The following is a 24968-nucleotide window of genomic DNA, read 5'->3' on the forward strand; positions in this document are numbered from 1 at the left end:
TTCCTCGTCCCCTGGTGTTAGTTTAAGTAGAAAATCATTGACCTGGGTCATTATGCCTGCCCCTTCTTTATTATACGAGGAGATTAAACAGAGGCTCTTTAATGTGGCACTTTTTGTGTATTAGTGAGGACCCAAGTGCCATTGCAAAAGCAATATAACTCTGTTTACCAATAATAAATGACACAGATTTGTCACAGTCTTTTATTAATGCAAAGATGAGACTTTGATGAAAGGTTTCTTTGTAAAAGGAGCGCTCTTAAACCGTGAACACATCACTTTCTCTACGGTGACAACACTCCTGATGGCATCATTACCTTATACTGGAAGCCAAGTTGACACACAGGAGATATCGGAGTAGGATTACACACCCACACTGAGGGTGGTGGTTGAACACTGAGCCTGTCATCGCCCTCTATTGGCAAAGGAGGGTTTAAAACATGGATACAGAAATCCCATACGCATGGGCACAGGAGCACATTACATGTAGCTTGGCTGTGGCTGATAGAAATCATAAAAATAAGAATGTAAATCTAAATATACATAGCAGTATAGGGAGAAGGTATTAAAAACGATATAAAAACCATGTAAACATTTTATTATTTTTAAAATATATTTAACTTGCACTTTTATGCTACTCAGTTTAATATTTACATCATAAAAGCTTATGGGGCATTTATGAACAGTCACAATTTTCTACTCGTCTCAAGTTATGAAATAAAGTTGGTTATATTAGCACAATAATAAGCTGTCCCTGCTTGTTGCCATGTGAAAAATGCCATGGAGCCAAATACGGAAGCCTGCGTGTTTATTTACCCAAAGAGAAGAACATAGAACATGGGAAAATAGCGCTTCTTACGTTTGTGTCAAACTGCACTGGCAGGATGAGGACTGTTATGTTTTTATCTGGGATTTTGATGAGGATGGGGATGGGAGGGGGCGCTCGTGCCAGTGTGCACATGCGCATTCGGTGGGAAACACGATTGAAAACGGGCAGCTATGCCGCGCGGTGCAGAAAACGGGCTGGACGCGTCCGCTTGGAACAACGGCCGGTGTACCGGAGGACTGACCCGGGGACTGTGGGACCAGGAGGCGCCTGAGAGGCGTTAACAGCGATTCTTTCCCCGGGGATAACCTCCTCCCGAAACCGCGGCGAAAGCAGCGGGTGCAAGGGCTCGACGAATCCGCTCCTTCGCCCATTTCACTCCCCCGTCCTCTGCTTTCGGCACCGCAAGAGAGACAGCGAGACATCAGCGATGTTGCTGCCAAATGTGTAGGATTTATTCCCGCTGCCCATTTCTCTGTGTCGCCTGTAAATAAAACTGAGCGCAGACAATAAGCTCCAACAGCGGGTGTCACTATGGTTTTATTGGCGCTCCGCAGTAGGAGATGTCTTAATAGCTGCTGTATGGGGACGTTATGCTTGCAGTTGTTGCTGTGGATTTTATGTGCCGTGAACGGAGAGGAGCAGTCTTTCAGTGTAGAGGTAAGAGGACTGATTTGTTGACATCCAAGAGATTTTCCCGCACAACAACAGCTTCACGGTTTTTGTTAAATTAAACTGTGTTATTTTTATCCTCATTTAAAAGAATGATAATAATAATAAAGTGTTAGAGTTGCTCTGTAACTCCAGTCCCTTGTGCTGATGTTTCACCGACCACAACAACAGAGCCTTTGTGAGATGCCCAGCTGGGTTGTAGTTCTACCCAGTTCGTTAGCCGCTTTTAGACAGTTTCCCAAGGAATGTGCATTTCTGAATGGAAGTGCAGGTATTGTTAGAGGGTTTCAAAGCTTTATTTCCCTCCCCAGCTTGTGCTTGTTTGTGTTCTCAGAGTGCTGAAACATTGAATTTTGGATTGAAACAAAATGTGGGCTACCTTAATGTAAAAAAACAAACAAAAAAAACCACACACAAACAAAATAACATTTCCACTCTTATCTAGGTATGTAAACAATGCATAACCCTATGATTTTAAAAACTGAGCCAGCATGAGCAACGATGTCAGAAGTCAATGGGCAGACATTCAGAGTGGGTATGTGCGAGATTATTGTGTTTTAGTGGTTTTACTGCATTCGCATACCCCGTGTCTGCAAAAACAAACAAAAAAACAAACAAACTCAGGTCTAAGGCTTCACTCTGCAGGAAGGAGATCTTATGGGGTCACAGAGAACAATGTGGGCAGCCAGATGAGAATTTAACAAAGCAGGGAAGGTTCCTTCACAAAGGCAGCTTGTATTCTGAAACGACCGCCCGGCTTAATGGGTAGTTGAACGTCTTCAGGCTACAAGTGTTGTGCCAATGAACTCTGAGACTCAGACTTTTAAAAAGAATCTCTCCAACTTCTGCTAGTGTTTCTTTCAAGATGGTGTGCAACTTAATCTGTGGCTTTTGCCGTGCACGTCTGCCCCTTTTACATCCAGAGAAGGCTGTGACACTGCGCTCAGCAGCCCCTTTCCTGTCTGTCTCTCTCACACATGCACACACATGCAAACAGGAGCCGCTGCACAGGATCATCCTGGCATGTGTACTGACAGTGACTCGAGTCCCACATCCACATTTCCACATGATTTGCAAGCTGGGCATGCCAGAGGCAGAGAGGCAGCACTGACCTGATCTCTGGTAAAAAAATAAAAATAATAATAATAACCCGTGCTGCTCGGTACCATTTAACCTGGTGAAAAACGCATTATTAGCGTTAACATCATCGTTCTCTCGCAGAGCGTTCCCTTCTCCCACGTCGTCCACCTCCACTTGAATCTTATTATCCACCTCCAGCCCTTGCATCTGTTGTTTCTTTGTGTCACTGAATTGTGAATGTGCTCAGCGGTCGTGGCTCTCTTTTTTTCTTTTTTGTCTTTTTTCAAAGTCTCTCAACTTTAATAAGTCATTCTCAGGAAGCCAAATGGTCTGGAGCTGATTAACTTTGACAACCTACAAATAAATGCAACAGCACCAGTGTGCATATTAATGCAAAGTACCTCAAGATGAGCCCCTGCTGTGCCTGTCAGGTAAAGATGCCAGCGAGCTCACAAGCGTGCTTACAGTAGTTTGATATCTATGATTTCTGTGTTTTCATGCACGTGTGGAGGACTGAAAAAGCCTCCACACGTTCTCATTCATTTGCTAGTGAAAAGTGGGCTTTCTGCTGTAATGCGAGACATTTTCTGGTCCCTAATTTAGCTGTCGTCTTTGTCACAAATGAGACGAGAGAGGCGTCGAGGCTGCCGAAAGTTGCACTCTGCTATGCACAACAACAACAAGTTTGATTTAAGCATCAGGTGGGCTTTAAACTGACAAGTTGCTTCAATTGGGAATGCCCGGCATGGGAGAAAAGAGCAATGAATGAGGCTTAAAGAAAAACCCCCAAAAGAAAGTGTTTAATTTGATCCTAAGGGGTATTCAAAGAAAAGCAAAGTCACAGTAAAGCACATGCTGTGCAGTCCCACTCCAGGCTGGTAGAATTTGGCTGCAGTTTCGCAATCTTTCTAAACAGTTTCTGTTTGGAGACTGTGCTGCTTTCACTGGAGCCACTCGCTCAGCTGTTAGGGCTGTGTTTACTCCTACACCAAGTGTTCTAGAGAGTAGACACAGATGAGTATTTCCTCTAATTAACAGGTGTGGTTTGAGGTGGGAGGTCATCCTGAGCCTGCCCTGTGATTACTGGTCAGACTGCGGTCTTTTCGAAAACCTCACCCTTTTGGATGGAGCCTTTGCTGCCGACCTTCCTGGATTTGTCTTCACAGACAAAGTGGCTGTAATGCTGTCATTCCCCCACTTGTTTCTCCTGTTTCCTCTTGCTTTGGATGACATTTTCACAGGAAGGACAGCCTGTCACTCAGTGATAAGAGTAATTAATAGGAACGTGTAACACCTCACTTCAGCACTATACATGGCTACTGCAGAAAGATTTCTGAAAGCTCTTCAGCTTTCGTCCATTCGATTGTCTCCCCTGAAGTAATTCTCTCTGCAAATTGGACAGCGCCATTAACAATGGCTCAGGCTCGACTTAATTTTGTTTATCTCCTTGTGAGTATTATTTTCTGTTTCAGTCCAGATTGATTTTACATGGATGAGCCAACGTTTTTTGTGCGACAGCCAATAAAGTAAGTGCTTTCTCTGCGTGGCGTCATGCTGTAGGTGGGCCTTGCAGGCAGTTGATTTATCTCAGGTTATTTTTATCATTAGCTCTTACATAATTCAGAGTAATTAAAACAGAGAGATTTCCCCCCTATCCCTGTTTGACAATATCAGACAGTTAGAGGGAGAAATGTAACTTAATATTTTATAAGCGTTTTCTCCACTTAGTGTCACAAATGCAGAGACATGCCGAGCTGTGCTCGGCCACGCGCCAAGTTTGTCTGAAGTAGAGATGCACAGATCGATGGGCCAGTCGGCTGTTTTCAGCTGATTGGCCATGATGGATGACTGGCTGATCAGCCTCTGGTGTATCTGATTTCATGCTGATCTTCTAACACACATACCAAAATGTAACTACACTGGAGATACTCATTTCAAGGAAATGTATGATTCCATTTTACACTGTTATACTTCCAAGATCACCTCCTACCCTTAAACCCCCCTTAAATGACTATGTATAGTTGTGGTACTCTTGTCTTCTGCTAGCTGTACCTGACACAGTTTGGCCTTGAAATAATTTTCCTTCCTTTTCTTTCCTAAAGTTGAAAGTAGCTGTCTGTATAGTCTCACAGATGTTTCATCAATCTGTCACTTCGCAGTTAATCGTGTATTCTTCTTCTGTTCTGTTGTTTAATAGTGGTCGGTAAATAAAGCCTCTATATGCTTTACCACTACCTTTTAGTGGCAGTGCTTAGCATGCTACCAGGTAAAGTAAATGTATATCATTTAAACAAAAAATAGTTGCATAAAGTAGCTAGTTTTCTTACAACTCGATGCTTATTCAGATAATCAAAAATCATCTTAGCTAGGGATACACCAATACCGATACTGGTATCGGGTATCGGGGCCGATACTGTAAAATGTGTGTGTACTCATACTCGTAAAAGTTAACCGATACCATGAACCGATACTAACTTATTTCGTTAATCAGAGGGTGGCTTGTCATTTTTGTTGTAGTTTTTTAGATTGGCCACTAGGGGGACATCCTGCGTTAAACAGGCACAGGGTTAGACGAGTCAGACTGGCAGCTCCAGATAAAAAAAGAGAAACTGGAGGCTGCTGTAGCTAGGCTAAACAAAATGTCAGCAGTGTGGACTGGGAACAGCCAACTTTAACTCAGGTTTTGGAAAAGCGATGAAAAATGTCAAGAGAAAATCCACGGGCAGTTAAAATAACAGAGGCTCTGACTCATTTTATCGCTCTGGATGACCAGCCAATGCCAGTCGTGGAAAACATAGGATTCTTCTCAGCATACCCGAGCTGCGATATGAAATTCCCAGCCGCCCACACATCAGGGAGATAATGGTGCCAAAACTTTCTAAAGAGGTAAAGACAAGCAGTGTGTGCGCGATGTCAGTCCTCGGTTTAACGGCAGAGTGGACTGATGATCCACGGGCAGATGGGGAGTTCGTCAATGCCAAATACTTTCGTTATTTTGTTTGTTTGTTTACAATATGGACACTCTGCAACAACTTTAAAGTTTATTTTATTCTCAAACCTAATTTGTATTTATTTTATTCCAAACAGAAGTGTTTATTTATTATTCCGAAAGCTCGAGACAGTGCCAATAGTTCAATGATGTTTTGTTAAATTTCAATTTGGAGACTCTGCAATAATTTAACAGAAGTGCTTATTTTTCACTTGAAATTTTTTTGTGGTCATTTTTATTAATATATTATTTATCGGCAGAGAATAAAATAAAACCTGTCTTCCAATTCATTGCATTTGTGTGTGTGTGTGTGCGTGTGTGTGTGTGTGTGTGTGTGGTAGAAGTATCGGTTTTTGTACTCTGTATTGGCAAGTACTCAGATCCAAGTATCGGTATCGTATTGGTTTGAAAAAATTGGTATCGTTGCATCCCTAATGTTAGCAACATGGCATGCAAGCCCCTGAGCCAACTTTAACATGGTATGCTGGAAGATATATCCATGACACAAAGTGCAGTATCTAAAAGGACTTTGTCTGGGTTCCTTATAATGCTAATGCTAACGTTGAAGCCAGAAGTTTGCCAGTGTAGCATGTGTTGATTCCTAATTTTCTTTGCTAATCTACATATTTTTGTTATTTAACCACTGTGAGATTAATAATCTGTTTAGTTTCACAGTACATTTTCAGTTGAATTATACTGTACAATAAAGCTGTAATATGGAGCACTACAAATAGTCACTCATTTATTATGTACATAACATAAGTTTCCACTGGAGAAGCCTTACAAAGATGATTATGTGTCCTGTCAGTTACAGGAAGAAAAGCAGAATTTTGCCGAAACACTGGAACAACTTTAAGAGAAAAGTGTGTCTGAAACATTTCCTAAGTGTTTGTTTTTCCTCTGGAATTTGAATACTTTGAATATGTTTATATGAATATAAATATGTTATTATGTTATAAAAACATGACCATATACATTTCCATCTGTGTCCAAAGATGGCCGAATCACTCAAAATGTTAATTGTATTGCTTGCAGGTATTTCTGTGATCTGTGATTTACATTTGAGATTCTCTTGGAGCACAACAACACCGATGTGCACCCACTAAAGCCTCGTGAGCGTCACGCTGCCTTGGTTACACTCAGTGTTTCACTGGGAGGCATCAGGTGCAGAGCTGCGCTCTGAGTGTTTGAAGTGTTTGAATCATGCCACTGTGCAACTAGAGACAAAGACAAGTTGCTTAGTCAAAGATAATCTACTGTAAAACAAAGACAGCGCAAAGTTGTACTCCCATCTGTTAACACATCCTTTCTCAGATGGATGAATGAATTAATAAAAGGTGGTTTGGCTAGACTCTGCTGACTGTCGGCTGTGATTATTAACTCCAACCAAGAGTTCTGTCAGCTCGCTCTGTTTGCTCACCTGTTAGTGAGGAATCGTGAAAGAGCCGATCATCATCAATCATAAGGCAGAACCGAACTTTGATCTTTTGTTGCACAGTAATGGACCGGCCATAAGTGTAAAACAGAAGCATACACTTTACATCTTTGTAACAAATATAAACGCTTGTTAGCTTAGCATAATTGAAAAATGAAGATGGCTTGCTTTGTTCTGTCCAAAACTATAAATGCATCAATCAGCATCAATAAACATCTGTATTTACATGTATATTAATTATCCTACAAACTTGAACTGGAATGTATTGTTATACCTAGAGCTGGGCGATATAAGATTTTTTCATATCACGATATGTTTTTTTCATTTCAGGCGATAACGATATCTATCACGATATGAGCCAAATAACTATATTTGTAAGATTTAAATGTGCCGTTGCTCACAAGTAAAATGTGAAATAATCAGCAGCTTGTTTTTATTTAAATATTTATTTCCCATAATAAGTTCAACAGGGTAGATGTACTTAAGGAACATGAGACTTTTTCAGATAAATAAAGGCAAATATTGCAAACTACACAAAAGGCAGCCGCTAAAGCGTTTAAGTTTCAAAATAGAACAAACGAAACAGACGACTAAATTGTCAATTCCACTTAGAAACAAAATATTAATTCTAAAAATAAATCTTAGTTCGTTTTACAGAAGAACAGACAAAATTGACTTACTTTTGTCAATATCAAATAAACTGAGAACTAAAAGGAAATTCTCAATCTCTCCTTGTTGTATAGCTTAGCTTTTCAAACAGTTTTAACAGTTACTTTAGTCTGACAAAAGCCGAATGACGAATTAGCGCTTCCAGTCAGAGACTGAGGCTACGTCCACACGTACACGGGTATTTTTGAAAATGGAGATTTTCCGTTTCCGTTTTAAAAAATAATCCCGTCCACACATAAAGGGAGAAATGAAGGAAAACGCTGCTATGAACATGCCAAAGCAGCAGGTGGCGCTAGATTCCTAACCGTGGGAAAAAGTAAACAAAGCTGGGGCATAGAAGCAGAACAGAGTCATATGTGTGGAGGGACAGTAACTGTGTGTATATGTAAGCATTTAAACACTGCAGAGAGTAGAATTAACAGTAACAGTATTGTAGAAATTCATTTCACTGAAACAATAACGTGGCGCACAGTGTGATGTCAAAAAATGCGCACACCTTTGACGCTGCGTTTTCTCCGTTTTTCTGGTCCACACGTAAATGCAAAAACTGAGTTTTCAAAAATCTTCGTTTTCAGTGACCAAAAACGCCGTTTACGTGTGGACGAAAGGTGCAAACGCATAGAAAAATCTGCGTTTTCAAAAATACCCGGGTACGTGTGGACGTAGCGCATGCACCAGTTTATTGTATTTCCAGACTTGCTTTCGGCACAATTTACAGTGCACGCTACTCTGTTTTTTGTCAGACTTGAAATAGCCGAAATACCTTCACACTACGGAACTTCTATGGCTCTTCCGTTCGACAATCTCTCCGGCGTTGGAACCATCATCTGTTTTCTCTTCGGTCACGCTCGGTTGATTTTTCTAGTCGGCGCACTCATTTCCTCCATTACCCGGGCGGTACGGTGGCTGGCTGCTTCCCAAACAAATACACATGTGCGGCTTGGCACTTGTGCTGTACGTAACAAGTCACGTGACGTGACGCTGCGGCTGTGATTGGTTCGGCTCTGCGCTACGTAATTTGGATTGGCTGTTCTTTTTTTTTTTTAAGTGGACAAGAGCGGCGAGGTCTATCGCGATAGTTTAATTTTTCTATGGAGAAAAAGTTATATCGCGATACATATCGTTATCGTTCTATCGCCCAGCTCTAGTTATACCTATGCAGTGATTAAATTTTTTTTAATACCAACTTGCTAGTTTAACATTTAACTACATGGCTGTTCTGAATCAGCTTCAAATTCAGGTCAGACTACATGAATTGAGCCTGATTATGACCTGCAACAAACAAAGTAGGGTGTTGCTTTGCATCAGGAATGAAAGTGCAACTTGATCATTTTGTATTTCATAGTGTGTCACAGCAACTGAAAGTCAGAGCTGCAATCAGAGGAAGTAGCTTCTTACAAGTTTTCAGAGTCTTCGATGGCAGTTCCTTCAAGTCTGTGACTGAACTGACCGATGTGGTGATTGGCATTGGTATTGGAGCTGAAATTGAGCACATCCAGTGTCACTTTGTTTTCTGCAAATCTCTAGCTAGAGTCTCCTTCCTGATGACCATCGCACGTGTCCTCAAAGACAGCGCGCACAGAAGGTCACAGAAAGGAAAGATTTTCAGATACACATCCCCCCCCCTAATTATAAAGGGCAAAAATGTTGTGCAGTCTGGGCTAGGCATTATGCTAATCAAAGCTTATTGTCTTCTGTATTTAGCGTAATTTTTAAATGGTCACAAAACAAGAATGGGATGAGAAGTTCTCATCCAACTGTGGCAACAAAATCATGCTTGACAAACTATCCCTTGAGTAAGTTTACAATAATTAAATAAACTATTACTGTGTTATATTCTTTACATAGCTATGTAGGCAGTGTAGCTGCTTTCAGCACTGGGCTAAAGCCAAGCTCAAGTGCTGCCCAGTGCAAACTACTCAGTGCTGTTGTCACTGTGTGAGGAATGGGAGAGCTTCATCCCCACATCTCAGCTCATGTTACCAGTTGGCATGCTCAGCCCCTGAGTGGCATCTGAATAATGGAAAACAATTGATGCGAACGTGTGTGGATGACACACCATGTGCCTGTGTGTCCTGCAGGTCATAGAGAGAATTTATGTTTTAATATAACACCATACACTAGAAAACAGTGTTAACAGACCTCATTTGCTATTTTTGGTGATAATCGTTCACTGTGTGTTTTTTTTTTTTCTTTCTTTTTTTTCTTTTTTTATTTCCCAGAAATTGCTTGGCACTCAAACAGTGTGCTTAGTACTTTGGTGTGTTTTTCCTTGAATTTACAGTTAATGAAGACTGAATGTTTCTATACTTTCCCTGCGCCACGGTGGTTATCAGCACTGATATTAACAACTTAACTACACAGTTCTCCAAAATAGCCCCCAATTGAAAATGCATCACGTCCTTTTGCGGCACAGGCTTCGTGTTCCATCAGTGACTGGGCTGGCTATTCCTTAACAATTTATCTTTAACAAAGTCAATATTAAATTGTTGCTTTTGTTTCCCTGCAGCCGTATTTTCCTCCTACATACAGTACACTTAGTGTGCATGAGCTCACCTCCTGTGTCTGAGTGCACGCAGGCATATTTATGAGTGTATTTATATTGGTGCGCTTCGCCCTCGTTTCTCACTGAGGAATCATATGGATTACACACACACGCACACACACACACACACACACACACACACACACACACACACACACACACACACACCATTTCTTGACGTCATTTGGCTTTGGTAAGAGAGCAGATTTGTGAGCCACTGGGGTGTCTGTGTCAGTCTGTTCACCCAATCCTGGAGAAATACAACAACACCTGCACAGACGTAAATGATTCATAATCATGCACACGTACACAAGCAGACACACACACACACGCACGCACACCTGACTTTCTCTGAGCAGCCACTTGTTATTATATTTTGTTCAGAATTTTTCCCTGCATGTCAGTCTCCTTCTTTCTAAGACACGTCTTTGGTCACAGCTTACTGAGCTGTTAAATCTTTAATGTCACTAACAACAGCAACATTAGATGATGCCAATGGGGCATCACGTGTAAGTCTGTCAATTAGGCTTTTGACAAACGCTCAGGGGTGTGTTGGGGTGTGTGTGTACATATAAACGTACGCATAGTTTTGTGAGTCATGACAACTGTTTCAATCTGTTCCTGCGTGCATGTAATCACATTTCACTGTGTTTAAATTAGCGATTGGGCTTCATCGCAGAAATTAATGTACTTTGAAACCTGAATATCAAACAGCCTCATGGAGGTTTTTGTCTTTTAGGATTGATGTCATACTGCAGCTCCTGTCACATGCCATAATCTTGATGTTTCTTGCTGTCATTTTTCATTATCTTAAGTCATTAAAATACTTTGACAAGCTCCCAAAAGATTATCCACTTAAAGCCCGCTGTTCTGATCAGTATGTATGATCAGACTCTGACATTTTTCCATGACATTTTTGTGACATTTCATCCTAATGGGGCCACTGAGAGGGTGGACATGGCATACATAAAGCCATTGTGTGTTTGTGTGCGTGTGTAGGCACTAGGGGCTAAATGTGCTGCAGCGCCCTGCTGCAGTCATCGCATCGCATTGGGGTCATGAGGTGCAGACGATGGTTTTGGTTTCATTAAAAGTCAGGTTGATTCTTTTTTCCCTCGTTTAAATTTTACAGTATGAATTTCAGTACGGCACTTTGAATCATGTGGGTATGTGGTTATTTGTGTGGGCAGGAAAAGGCTGCGGTTGCCTTGACGACCCTGGCATACTCGCAGTGGTCCGGCATGTAACCGATGAATAATTCAGGGCGGTCAGAGGTGGCAGGCTTCCCCAGAAGGCTGGGATCTTGTTCCCACAAGTCACCTGTGCTGAGAGATGATCACTTCTAGCAGCTCTGCTCCAACTTGCAGCACAGATTGAGCCACTTCATACCATCATCACTGGGTATACTCACAGGACATTTTGATGTAATGTCTCTACTCTGCTAAATGTTTATTAATGAATCAAGTGGCTGGATGTGCTCAACAGTAATGCTTGGGCACAGGCTTTCTTAACAGTTGCAGCTGAAATCATTTTTAAAAAAGTACATTCATTCTCCTTTTTAAAGTGTAGAGTAATTGGTCAGCGTGTTATTTGTAGTGTAGAAAAGGCTCTGGGCAAGGTCTTCCAATACTGTTTTTCTGTCCTAGCAGGGAGCTAATTGTATTCTGTCAGCATGCCGGGGTGTAAATCATTCACATTAGACGAGCAGAATAGAAAATAGAAGGGCTTTCAGTGTCTGAGGCCACAACTGACAGGTGCTGCCCTTTAACAGGTTGTATTTCTGTCTCGGCAACAATTTAACTGACACACAGAGTTCCATTCTGCTAATGCAGCTACCTATTTGTGAAAAGGCGGGTTGGCCATTTCTTGACAGCTAGATCTCAGTTTGATCACAGTTTCGACATGTGGACCTCCTGAATAATTAAAGACTAGTTCAGCCACCAGAAAAATTGTTTAATTATAAAATCTAATTTAAAAATAGCACTACCACATTTTAAAAAGTATCTTCAAGCTGAGGCATACTCTGTGTCTATCCATGGGCCAGACAGAGGTGAAGGCTTTTAAGTTCTGTTCACACAGACTGGTTGGAGACTAGCTGACGACCACTGGTTGCAACAAGAGAAAAATGAATATTCTCTCACTAGTTGCAAATGGTTCATGGCAGCTGCTGTGAATTTGACTGCTAGAGCCTCGATTATGCAGGCCTAGAGATTGGTCAGCAATGCTATGGTAACCACCTGTCGCTAGGAAAAAAAAAGTGCATTCTGTGACTGATTGACAAGTGGTTGGTGAAGGTTGCTGCCAGCTGCTAGCAGGAAATTAGTGGCAAAGCGATATTGGGTGTAATACCTAAATTCTCCTTACAGTTTCTTTTACTGTTAGCAGGTGGCTATGATTGCCATTTCTTTGCATAGAAGACTGCAGACTGAAAACTATAACCCCAAACTGGAAACCGAGACCACTTGTCTTCAAAGTAAAAGTTGCACTTTTTGAAATGTGTTGATTGTGTTGATGTGTTGACCTCCAGAGTAAAGTTGTGCCTCAGAGATCTGAGGCACAACTTTACTCTGGAGGTAGATATTCTCCATTGGCAGGAGGGTGCAGACCGGTCTCTAGGCCTGTGTAATGAAGGCTAAACACATAATCAGAGAACAGTAGTTATATCCAGTAACAGCTGTTTTCCACGAGTAACTTTTAGTAACCATTTCTCTGCAACTCTCACTCCCATGTGGACACACTTGATGAGCACAATCACTCAGCTAAATTCTAATGCGCTTGTGCACTTTATTAATGCTTAATAACAACATTTTCACAGCTACTGATCATAAAATAAAATTACTAAATGTTTCTTCGTGGTATGTTCTAGATGGATGTCATGCTTGTATCACCAAATAGTAAAAGTAAGTGACCAAGGAAATGCGTTACTTAGCCTACAGAAAAAAAGATAAAATTAATATAAGTGATGTCCCACCGCATTGTAAGAAATGCTCAGCACTTTCTTGCTTCGATTAACATATTCTGGCTCTATCACTGTCTGTATATAATAGAATATCATTTCTTATAAATCTCCAGCAACAGCATGTGCACTCAGCCTGACAAAGCTCAATTAAAATATGATGAACAGTTGATCTCTTCTGTTCCATCATGCCTGTGAAATTTCTCACAAGCTTGTAAACAAACTCTCTGGCGTTCGCTGAGGGTCTGTTACAAGCCTGCTCCAAGTAGGAGTGTAATTCAGAGATTTGCAGACAGGCTGAGAAAATGTTGCTGTCCCTTTATCACAGGGACTAAGGTTGAGAAGCAGAAAAACCTACAGAAAGTTAGAATACCATGAAATCCACGTGGGCCATATCTGTAAATTGTTCATGAGACAAAATCAACAACAACAAAAACAATTGTATTGCACACTAACTGTAGCTATTCTACAGCCCTCATCCTCTGACTGAAGCTCACAGTGAACAGCTAATGCAAATGTGGTCTCCAACATAGGTCATATGCCGTCTCTGTAACCTGAGAGGACCAAGCCCCTATCAGTTGATCAGTCACAAATGCCAACATCAGCAGCTGCTGTGTGATGGCGGTGTGTTGCCATGACGACCGGGCTTCCTCAGCCACATCTCATCCATAATGGAGTGATCCCGTCGCCTTACAAGGTGGCCTTTTGATGGCACCCATCGGCTAATTAGCCCGCCTTCTGCTCGTTAAGTCACAGGCCAAGTCAGCTCGTTGGAAGGTGGTCTGATGAGACGAAGTTCACCTCAGTTCAGCACTCGTGTCGAACATCTGGATGTCTGAGCCTCTCCTGAATGCTGCCCAAATTCACCTGAGATGGCTTTACTAATGATAATACAAGTTTTAGTCTCTGTTTGAGACAATTCTCTAACTGAAAAGTGTAGTTGAAAGTAGTTGAATGAGAGGCGTAGAGAAACAGGTAAAGGTGTAAAATGGGACAGAAGAGGCTTTTTAGGGCAACTTTGAGGATGGAAATTTGAAACCGTGAAATGTGTGTGTGTGTGTGTGTGTGGATTTCTTTTCCTCATAATGTGACAAGGGTGAAAAAGAAATGCACTTACCGTGAAGAAGTGTGCAGGCAGGTTAGGGGAGGCCAGGTTCTTCTCACATCTGAAGCATGAGAGAAATCTACTTCAAAGTAAAGTGAAATCAAGTGTGGAGAACCCAAAAATAGACACTGATGCATTTCAGAGATTTTAGCCTCTGTCAGGGCACTGCTGGTTGACTCCTTATCCTTCCACTTCAAGAGGGACTTGATTTGTGAAGAAGTTTAACCTCATTATAGCGCTTTTGCTGCCTTCTGCTTTCAGGGTGCGCTCAGTTAGAGCGGCACGATTAATCGTTAGAAAATCGCGATCTCAATTCATACTTATGTCCGATCTCATTTCCAAATGACAACGATTTAAAAAAAAGAAAGAAAAAAGACGATGACAATTGTACCACATTTTGATCTGGGACGTAATCTGCATGAAAACAAGCGCTCACAAATGACAAGGGCGGAGCCTTATACCACGTGATAAAGAAGCTGGCTGCTAAAATTGGCAGGGAAAAAAACAACGGAGAGCACGTCAGGGATGACGAGAAAGTGACAGGAGAAAATCCGTCCGGTCAACCACCCAAACATCAATAACGGGAACCGTATACAGCGCTTCCCTATGCACGTCGAACTTCCGCAGGCACAAAGAAATTACGGAGGCTATCACTTATCACCTGACTAAAGATATGGCTCCCATCAACACTGCAAAATGAAGGATTTAGGAAAATGATCAATACCCTAGACAAACGCTACACAGTGCCGTCCCGCAACTATTTTTCTATTGTTGCGCTACCTGCTCTATACACGCAGTGTCGAGCAACGATGGAGACGGAATTTCAAGCAGTTCAACATTTTGCGGCAACAACAAAATGTGAGACATTTGTTGTTTTTATGTTTATTTATTGTTTTTATGTTTAGTTTCAACTGTTACGAAGTTGATGTGCAGTTAATAAGTGCAATAAATATTTATACTGGAAAAGAAAATCGTGAGAGAATCGTGATCTCAATTCTAAGCCAAAAAATCGTGATTCTCATTTTATGCAAAATCGTGCAGCCCTACGCTCAGTACTTAAAGAACAATGCTTGGCTGGTTTGGAGTGAGTGCTCAAATTGATCGACCAGGTATGATGATTAATTCCAGTTAGTTTGTGGTGAAAACTGTGAAATTATCACCACAGTGCACCTCTTGAGCTTTGTAACTTGGAGCTGTCACAGCTGGGGCACGAGTGTACGATCGTGCCGGTTTTACATTGTACATACCGGTACATTGGCACCTTAAAGCTGCCAAATCAAACATGCCGAGCTAGCCGTGACGGTGTCCCCTTGTTCAGGGGAGCAGCCATAAGTGGCTTGTTTGCTAAAAGTATCATCTTTTGCCAGGATAAACTTGACTCTGATCAGTCACGAGGTCCAGTCCAATAACCTAAATTAGCTGATTAGCACAGAGTTGTAATAGAGGTGGTAATTAGCTGTACACACCACTTTAAACAGTTTAGTTTAAGACATTTTAACATAGGGATCTAATATGAGAATTGACTTTGTGTTTACGCCCCCTTTGCGCTGATTCTAAAACTGTTAGTTTGATCTCTCTCCAAACAATATTGACCGAACCAGCAGCAAAAGAAGATCCAAACTAAGCTTCACATAAACATTGTCATGGACTCCCTCTTACTTTTGCTGTTTTGCTTCCACCACAATAAAATCACACTTCATGCACAGCTCTCTCTCTCTTTCTCAGTGTACTTCAAGAACAGTTTCCCGTCTATCCCCGAAATATGTTTTCTGCATTATTCGCTTGCTTGTTACGCACAAGACTACCGTTGTTTACAGCGCTGTCGGCCAATGTTTTTTTTTTCCTTTTACTTACTTCCGAAATGAAAACCTAATTTCTGCCGTTCAATAAACTTCTGAACAAATTTAAACTTTTTAAAATTATACAAAATGCAAAACGCTTAGCCGTGTCTCTAATAAAACCTCTGTAACTTCAGAGGTAATGTTCATAAGTTGATTAATGGTTTTCTTTCGTTTTTGATGTACTGCAGAATATTTTTATAAAATTCCAGGCCAGGAAAATCACCATGTTTTTCTGTGATTTATCTTCAGCTACTTTGACACAAAGGCATCTGCTGTGATGCTCACACCTTTGATAAAGTCTCGAAAGTGTCAGCTTCCTTTTTATAGATACAAAAATATGTAAATGTCCTGATCTGAATTATAATATTTCTGACTGTCTGAGGCAAAATTTCCCAGATTCAAATCGAATTGAATCAAATCGAATCGTGGATCGAATCGATTCAGGATCTCGTGAATCTGAATCGAATTGATTCTAGAAATCAGTGACGATACCCAGCCCTACTCCTGAGCTCAGAAGGTAGGGCATGTCAGCTCCTGATCGGAAAGTTGGTGGTCTGATTCCTGGCTCCCCAAGTCTGCATGCCTGGGAAGTTACTAACCCCAAGTTTCTAACCGATGCATCCATTGGATGTGAATGTGTGTGAATGGCAGATAGAAAGCACTTAAAGCATAGAAGAAAGTGCTTGTGTGAATGGGTGAGTGTGGCATGTTGGAGAGTAGGAAAGCTCTATATAAGAATCAATCCATTTACCATTTACTCTCTTTTGGAGACGGCAACAACAGACCTCTAGGGGAACTGGGCTCCTTTTCTTTTTATTAGCTATTTGGACATTTTTAGTCGTAAAAGATATCTTGCTTTGTGCAAAAAATAACAAAAAAATCCAAGTTGAAAGGTGTATTTATCACAATTCAGAACTGTTCCATCAGTGCTCCAAATATTTCTTTGGATTCTTTGTAGCTGCCCTTTCTTGAGCTCCCTTTGCAAACACTAAAAGCGTATGAAGTAAAAAGTGTTGATGCTTTGATCTGGGAGCTGAATTACTGATGTGTTCATGGTTTTACCATCTCCTGCTCATTTGTCCTGGGCTCTATTTCTATCTGCAATCCCTGTGACTACAGAAAGTACGGTTACTGTTCTGTGTCCCTGTTATTACACTGACAAGAAATCCAAATTGCAACTTTATTGAACCAAACCATCTACGTTCACAAGCTCCCTCGTTATCCATTTTGCAGAGAGCAGGACGGGGAAGAATTTCTGTCTTATTGAATAAAGGATGCTGTCGAAGTGGAGCCTCCTGCTCTCAGGAACCCTTGCATCGGCAGAACCCCGGGAACCATAGATCACAAAGGGAAAGAGTAAATCGATGAGGATGAGAAGTGGGCAGCAGCAGAGAGGGAGGATAATGAAAGAAAACATAAAGAGATAAGGACAGATGGGAGAGTGAAATGTAGAAAAAGTAAAGTGCTCGGCACTGATTCAGCAGAACACGTCTTTAGATCTTCAGTTTTTTCTCTCTCTGATTATAAGATCTCCATCGTGAAGGTTGTAAAAGTCAACTCTGAATGAACGAATGGACATAATACTCACGGTTTATTATAGCTTCAAATTCTGCAATATTTGAAATACTGGAAATAATTTATACTTGTGCTTCCTCCATCTTTAACCTCTCTCCCAACGGAGTCACATAAAGTTTGGCACGATGACGGAATTAAAGATCAAAGCCTTGGATTGAATCTTTGAACGTGTGCAGTTTTAATAAATGTGAGCCTTGAGCTCGTGCTTCTCTTTGATTCCTGCGTTGCAGCGTGTGGATTTTGGTCCTGAAACTGCAACTGTCGCAACTTTTTTTGTTTGACTGTGGAAGTTTCTGGTTTTCCGCGTGAACGACGACACGAGGAAATGCGAGCAAAAGCGGCGGTTTGAGGAAAAGCTTTGAAGTAATCTGAGCTTTTTTTTTAAAACTACAACAAACACAGTTTGGAGTGTTTTTAGCTTAATGAATGAGACTCTATGAAAACCATCCTGGTGATGTCAAAGCGACGTATCAAGAGTATAAGTTCTAAAAAGAAGTGAGGCTGCGTTTTGAAGCGGATGTCCAGAGATTAGAGGAAGTGGACATGAACCAATAGCCCTTATTTTGGTTATTCTGCCAAACGTTGCAGTAGCAGAGACACAATGACCGAAATGACTCAGCTGACTGTTTTTGCTGTCAATGCGGAAATTTTCATTGGAATTACTGGCCGCCCTCTGCTGCTATATTCATCCTTTTGTGCTGTCGTGCTGTTTCCCCACGGTGGTGTACATAAAGAACCGGTATGACAGCTACACCCTCCACATCCTGCCACCATGTTTCATTCTCATATGGGACGTCGAACAACCCTTCACCCCTCCTGCGCGCTCGAACTGGCACCATCCAATATCCCCTCAATGTTTGAGTGGTAGACAGCGACAGCCGCAATAACTCAAAGCACAAACACATCACTTAGTTCTTGCATCCCAAAAAAAAAGCGAGTTTTCTTTGCAGCCTTTAATTTACATAATCGTCACGTAGCTCTGTAAACATCGATGACATCCGCACACCAAGTGTTGGTCACAAATTGACAGTTTCTTTAAGTTCATGAACATCTCAGTTTCAGAAGTAAATATTTCCTCTGGGAAAACGAATACACTGGCCTCCCTAGCCTCTTTTTATCTCAGGAGGAAATATATGCCCAAACTTTTTCAAAACCCATCCAGCCAATTGAAGCTGGCGTCGAATTAAAATATCTCTCTGCTGATGAAATCAGGTTTTACAGTAGTCTCTTAGAACTGCAGAAGAAAAAGCAAAAGCGTTCTGCTACAAATATGCAGTGCCACGTCTGAACTTGTGTGCTTTTCATCTGTATCGTCTATTTTTTCCCTTTCCTCTCTCCCTTTTCCCTCTGAAAGCACTAGGGCAGTGGTTATAGGACAGAGCCAAAGTTTGGTTACCAAAGGGAAAAAAAAAAGAGGAGATGAGAGGGAGGCATAGAGATGATTACAGGACAAGAAGAATTAAAGCAGACATTGGAAGGAAAAGAGAGTGCCATGAGGTGGAGAAGATGTGGGCATAGAAAGAGAAGAGAAGATCTTACAGTGTTTGGTACTCGTAAAGTCTGCTGGGAAACGCAATGGAGTAACTGTAACAAGTGGCTTGATGTGTAGTCAGATTTGCAGATTTATTTATTCATTTATTTTAACTAAAGTTGAATCTAGTAAATCTGACACACATTGTAATGTTATCACCCACCCACTCACAGCGAGAGGGGGACGAGGAGAGTGCGGCTGCAGGATGGGCACGAAAAGCACCAAAGCGTGCAGTAAAGAAAGGGAAGAAAGAAAATACACAAAGAGAGGTTTGGGGTTTACAGGCAGGTACTTGGAAGTGTGAATCATGACACAGGTGTAACATTTTGGCATCTGCCAAAGTGATGAGAGTGGAGTTTGATACTGTAAGTCATTGATGCAGAGTTTGAGTCTCTTCATGAAGGTCTCAGTAGATGTGCCAGTCACAACACAAACTACAGAGAGAAAGTCTCGCTTATTCTAGAGTTAAGACTTCAATGAGAAGCCGCTTTTTTAAATGTTATTTATATTCCAATGTAATATAGACATATTAGTAACTGGGTTTGTCATTGGCACTGTTAATATTTTCCTTTCATCAAACAATTTCAGGGTAGAGAAAGTAGAAAGTTTAGAAATGCTGTTTTGCTGGCTAGTTCTGATCTTACTGAAAGAATGTGTCTTTATCTCAAGTGTAATTAACAATGTATGAAGTTACTTTAATAATTAAATAGAAAACATAATTTCCACATATTTTGTCAATATAATTCTTAGCTTTATTCTCATAAATTACTAAAGGAAAAGTCTGGGATTCAGAATAACTGGCTGTGTGGAAAGAAAAGAAAGTTATTTTTCCAGGTCACCTTTTTATGAAAGAACTTAATCCTGTGTTGCGAGAAACAATATGGTATATATAGTAAGGCTGGTAATTAAGTTGGCAGCAGTTAGCTTAGCTTAGCATAAAGACTAGCAGGTTTAGAAGTCTGGCTTTGCCTGAAAGGATCAAGCTGCCTTAAAACAAAGCAGGTTATATATAAAATGTTAAAGAGTGAGCTTTAGGCAGGCTGGTGGACATGTATTGTTAAATACAGCAGGGCTCCAACCAGCTCATTAGAAATGAAAAAACAATAAAGAAATCACTTAAAAATTGGCTGAAAGTTCAGTACAGATCTCCTGTCTCCACAAACATATCAGAATCATAATCAGCATACTTTATTATTCTATAAGAAAATTATGTGGGTTAGAGTTGCTCATATATTAAAGAGATGTAGCTGCCCTGTTACACTGGCATGCACCACCCTTTAGCTTCGCCCTTGCTTTGGACTGGAGTGGGCATTAATTTTCCCAAAAGGTGGGACTGTTTGGAGGGCCACACTGATAAGCTAATATAAGTTAATTATTATTTATTGGTGCAGCCACTCACAGCAGTCCCAATTTCTCATGTGGCCCTTTGGGATAATTAATTGCCCACCCCTAGAGTCTGGACAAACATGGGCATTATCTGGATCTGAAGTCAAGCTAGGCTAATCACCCTTCAGTTGCACAATCACCTAATGGAGAAGCTTTATGTAGTTCTTTAAAAGAAATGTATTTCAATGATCTTGCTCGTTCTTCCTGCTCATAAGATGCTTTGTTAATTACCAGTAGGAATCCCCATGTTTGCATGAACTATTTATGAGATCACTCACATTCTCAGCTAGGATCTGCTTTGTGCAGTTGCCACCACACTTACCCACAATGCTCAGGCACCTGGGCATCCTCCCGGTGTCATGATTTTTTTATTTAGTGTCCTCATTTGCACATTAGCTGAGTGACATGTTCAGTTCTTCTCACCTTCTGAACAGTCATACATATCAGCTTGTTTGCACCGCTGCTACAAACAGCATATACAATAAGTTTCAAAAGAGCTCATTGTTACTGCTTGGATGTGGAGCGCAGTCACCGTAAACGAAGCTATAGACTCGCATTTCTTGCTTTTTATTGCATTCTCCTCTCGCTCTCGCACTCTGGGCTTTCCTCCCTGTTTAGTAAATTTCATTCTCAGTGTGTATGCTATCCTGAGCAGCGGGCCTGAAGCAGCTTGAAAACACTGTGCACGAGAACGGCGCTCAGGTTTCACAGCACAGAGTTGCTGAAAGAGAAATAAGAAGGTCTGAGGCAAACACGCGGCAGTTCTGAGTTCACTGGATATTTGAGATTCCGGGCCAACGTTGTGTTGTTTCACTTTCCCCGCTCTTCAAGCAAAACAATTTAACCCTCGTTTTGCTGTTGGCTTTGTGTTCCGATATGCAGCAGTTAGCTAATCCCACATTTGGCATTTTTACGATGAGGACTGAGTGTATACAGAGAGGCTGAGACTATCCAAATCCCTAAAGCCTCTTCTGTGGGGACGCCCGGCCGATTCCCGCTTCTCCTGCTTGGTCCAAAGATCTGAGCAATGATTCCCTCTGGCTGGATTTTATAGGGACACTCAAAGCTTTATTACACCAAAGCCCTTTCCAGACAAGTAAAATGACATGATAACGGATGACATTCTGCACTATAGACTGGTATGGAGATTTCTCTCTCTCTCTACTTATGCCCTTTTACAAATGTCTTTTCAGATGTGTCCTTAGACCGGTTACTAGCTGATCTTTGCTCTGTGTAGCTTAATGCGGAGTTTTATCTTGATGACATTTAAATGTTGTTCTAGGTCGTATGGAGTGTGCTTTCTGCTTAAAATGCTTCTCATGCACAGGAAAAAAAACAAACTACACCATAAATTTACTTGTAGGAACTCTGGACTCGCACTTCAGCACTAGCAGCTCTGCGCTGCTCAGCTGGACAGGGTGCGGGTGAAGTGTCTTGCCACAGCGGAGGCGGTTAATGAGCTTTATAGCTGTTGGAAGAGCCAAGCTGGATATTTCCCCACCTTTTCAAACTTTATACTCAAGCTAAGCTGCCTCCTGTCTTCAAATGTCTATTTATGATTTTGAGATCATGTTTAGCTCCTGTCCAAAAATCAGTCTTTGCAGATTATTCCTTGGAGTTTACAGTGATGTCTAACCTTTTTCCTCCTTGTTTCCTTGTTTATAGGCATGGCTCCAGAGGTATGGCTACCTCCCTCCTGCAGACCCCAGAATGTCAGTGCTGCGTTCTGCCCGAGTCATGCAGTCTGCTATCGCTGCCATGCAGCGCCGCTACGGCCTAAATGTCACAGGCACGCTGGACAGCAACACTATAGAGTGAGTCACACACACCTTTAAAAATACCCTTAAAGACACCACAGTATGAATTATGCACAAGGTTCACGATGGGTTTATTCCCAAAATAAGAAAACACGGGTAAGAATACAACAGGAAGCGGCTGAGTGTGAAATTACAGCTACAGAGAAACCGTGGTGTTTGCTTTGGTCATTTTTTGTATTCGCCTGAATACAAGTAATTACTTGGGATATGTTGAATTGCTCATGTGGCTTTTAAAAAGAGAGAGATGTGGATCTCAGATTGATTTTTATGATTTGATGAACAGTCTCAGACTAAAAATCTAAATTTGCTGAGGGCCTCGGGCATACTGTAGGTAGATGTTTTATTAATTTGAGGAGGGAAAACACACTGCGAACTGTGTTGCTTGTGTTTCTTTTTTGTAGGACTCACAGTTCAAGTGAACTAGACATTTTCAAAAATGGAGGTACAGGCTGTTTGTGTTTCTTTTCGCCCCGTCTTACATTTTTAAGGCGACCAGAGTCGTTTTGCCAGACGCAAAGTTGGCGTAACGTAGACTAAGTGGGGCTTATTAATGTGATCAAAGAGGGTTTTTGCAAGAGTACACCTCCGATGTCAGATCAAAGACTTCACAATGTTTTAGTATTAATAGACAGTGGAAGAAACAGAAGAGCTGCGACTCTGGTTGGCTTTGTCCTCATTTGAACAGTCCAACCTCAGCCCAGCAGCTACAAGCAATCAAGCAGGTCATGTTGGTTTGGATTTTCTTTCTTTTTAATGGAAAGACTCATTGTTATATTATATTTTGTCTGCACACAGGAGTGTAGTGGAGTGAAAACCCACCTGGGGCTCTCATAAGTCTTTAAAGAGATGTTTTTAAATTATTCATCTGTATGAGAGCGGCAGTGGCACGAGGACACAGATCATCTGTGTTTTTAAAGCAGCCCTGGATTTACCCGGGTTTAACCTCGCCGCATTATACCTGCAAATCACTAAAACAGTGCTCGCTGACATTTGTGCGCACCAACAGCGAAATACCATACATGCCACACGCAGCAAAAGAGCTCACATTGGTCACTGAACTGTGATGTGGCGATGTGGTGGCCAGCTATGTGAATGCAGACTAACAGCTATCCAACCGCTGGGCTGAAACAGAGTGAAATGTGATGAGCTAACAGTGCCTGTTTCTTTTTCCCCCCTTCTGCTTCTCTCGATTAATGTAGGGATAACACGATAAGGTGAGGCACCTTTTTTTTGTACATTTAAATACATGTAGTTTTACACTGTGTGGGTGTTACGATGAAGTACGTGTGTTCTGTTATCAACACGTTGTCATCTTTGCATTTCGTTTACATATAAATGTTCAAAAATTACATCATATTGAATTATTTTGCACATCTGTTCTGTGTGACACTGGCTCAGAGTTGGCTCCTGTGAGCCAGTGACATCACTGTGTCAGGGTGGGGGAGGTAATGTGCTGCTGCCGATATAACTTTTTTCCTCCCCGCCTCTCTCCACAGGTGGATGAAGAAGCCCCGATGCGGGGTTCCTGACCAAATAGGGGGTGTGTCCAGATTAAGTGTCAGGAAACGACGGTACGCCCTCACGGGACAGAAGTGGCAACACAAACATATCACATACAGGTGGGTGGATTCAGCTTTTCTTTTGTTTTCAAGGCATTTCAGTGCTACCTAGCACTACAGCATGTTCAGAAAACCCCAGAAACACACCCCAAACTGCGAGGAGACCCCAATCACCCGAGCAGCCGTGTGGGAGACATAGAGATAGGAAGAAAGAATACTTTTTTCTTCAGTAGCTCCTTTATTTCCGAGTCGTTTGAGCTTTTGACCTGTCCCTGCCTGTAAGCTTTATAGCAGGGCTGTCAAACATAAGGCCTGTGGGCCAGAATCATTCTAGCAAAGACTCCAATCCAGCCCATAAGATTTTCCCTCTGCTAAAGACTTCCCACATGCCCATTCATGGTACATCAATGTAATTAAGTGACAGATTATTAACTGACAGATGTTTTTTCACTAACTACCAAAGAAATTTCTGTGTTTTGGTTTTTTTAGTTTTGTTTTTCTTTTAGAAAAGCCTGCAGAAAAAAAGGGGACATTTTCTTTGGATTAACCAAAATCTGTGTAATAATTACAGGACAGTCTGGGCAATGAGCTGCCAGATCCTTCTTACACATTCATTTCTTGCAGTTAAAGCCCAAAGAGTCACGCTGACAGATGTCTTACCCCTACTCTAGCAGCTTCTTTATCATGTGCAAAAACTGTTTCTTGTATTGAGACAGGCTGTATGTGGCCAACCAAGTAAAATCACTTTGACATCCCTGATTTCACTTCCTCATTTCCACTGAAAGAAGCACAATATTTGAACTTGCGTAATGGACGCGAACCTACAAAAGCAAAGGTCAAGTAAAGTTCCACGTCACTCAGAGCCTTAAACATCACATTAACAGCAGCACAGGCCGTGTCCATCAAACCTCTCACTGCCGGAGCCGTCTCGCTCCTGACAGAACATGTAGCACAAATGCAAAAAGAGTGTACGCGCACTGGTGAC

At 41.5% G+C, this 24968-nt stretch overlaps 1 protein-coding gene across 2 annotated transcripts in view; it reads left to right on the forward strand.

The window, feature by feature from the left end:
* Positions 1–981: 981 nt before the first annotated feature.
* The window catches only part of mmp16a (matrix metallopeptidase 16a (membrane-inserted)), a 75129-nt gene continuing 51142 nt past the window's right edge, over positions 982–24968 (forward strand). Inside the window, exons 1-4 of one of the 2 annotated variants that reach the window (XM_085362714.1) lie at positions 982–1483; positions 22273–22421; positions 23624–23638; positions 23921–24043. In XM_085362714.1, the coding sequence (XP_085218840.1) occupies positions 1358–1483; positions 22273–22421; positions 23624–23638; positions 23921–24043 (413 nt within the window). In that variant the 5' untranslated portion in view covers positions 982–1357. The remainder of the gene's footprint in view (positions 1484–22272; positions 22422–23623; positions 23639–23920; positions 24044–24968) is intronic. The other variant, XM_085362715.1, reaches the window with a different exon arrangement.

This window comes from Diplotaxodon limnothrissa, linkage group LG9 (genome assembly GCF_057381915.1).
Source record: "Diplotaxodon limnothrissa isolate DT_005_m linkage group LG9, D_limnothrissa_male_GT1.1, whole genome shotgun sequence".
NCBI classification, from domain to species: domain Eukaryota; kingdom Metazoa; phylum Chordata; class Actinopteri; order Cichliformes; family Cichlidae; genus Diplotaxodon; species Diplotaxodon limnothrissa.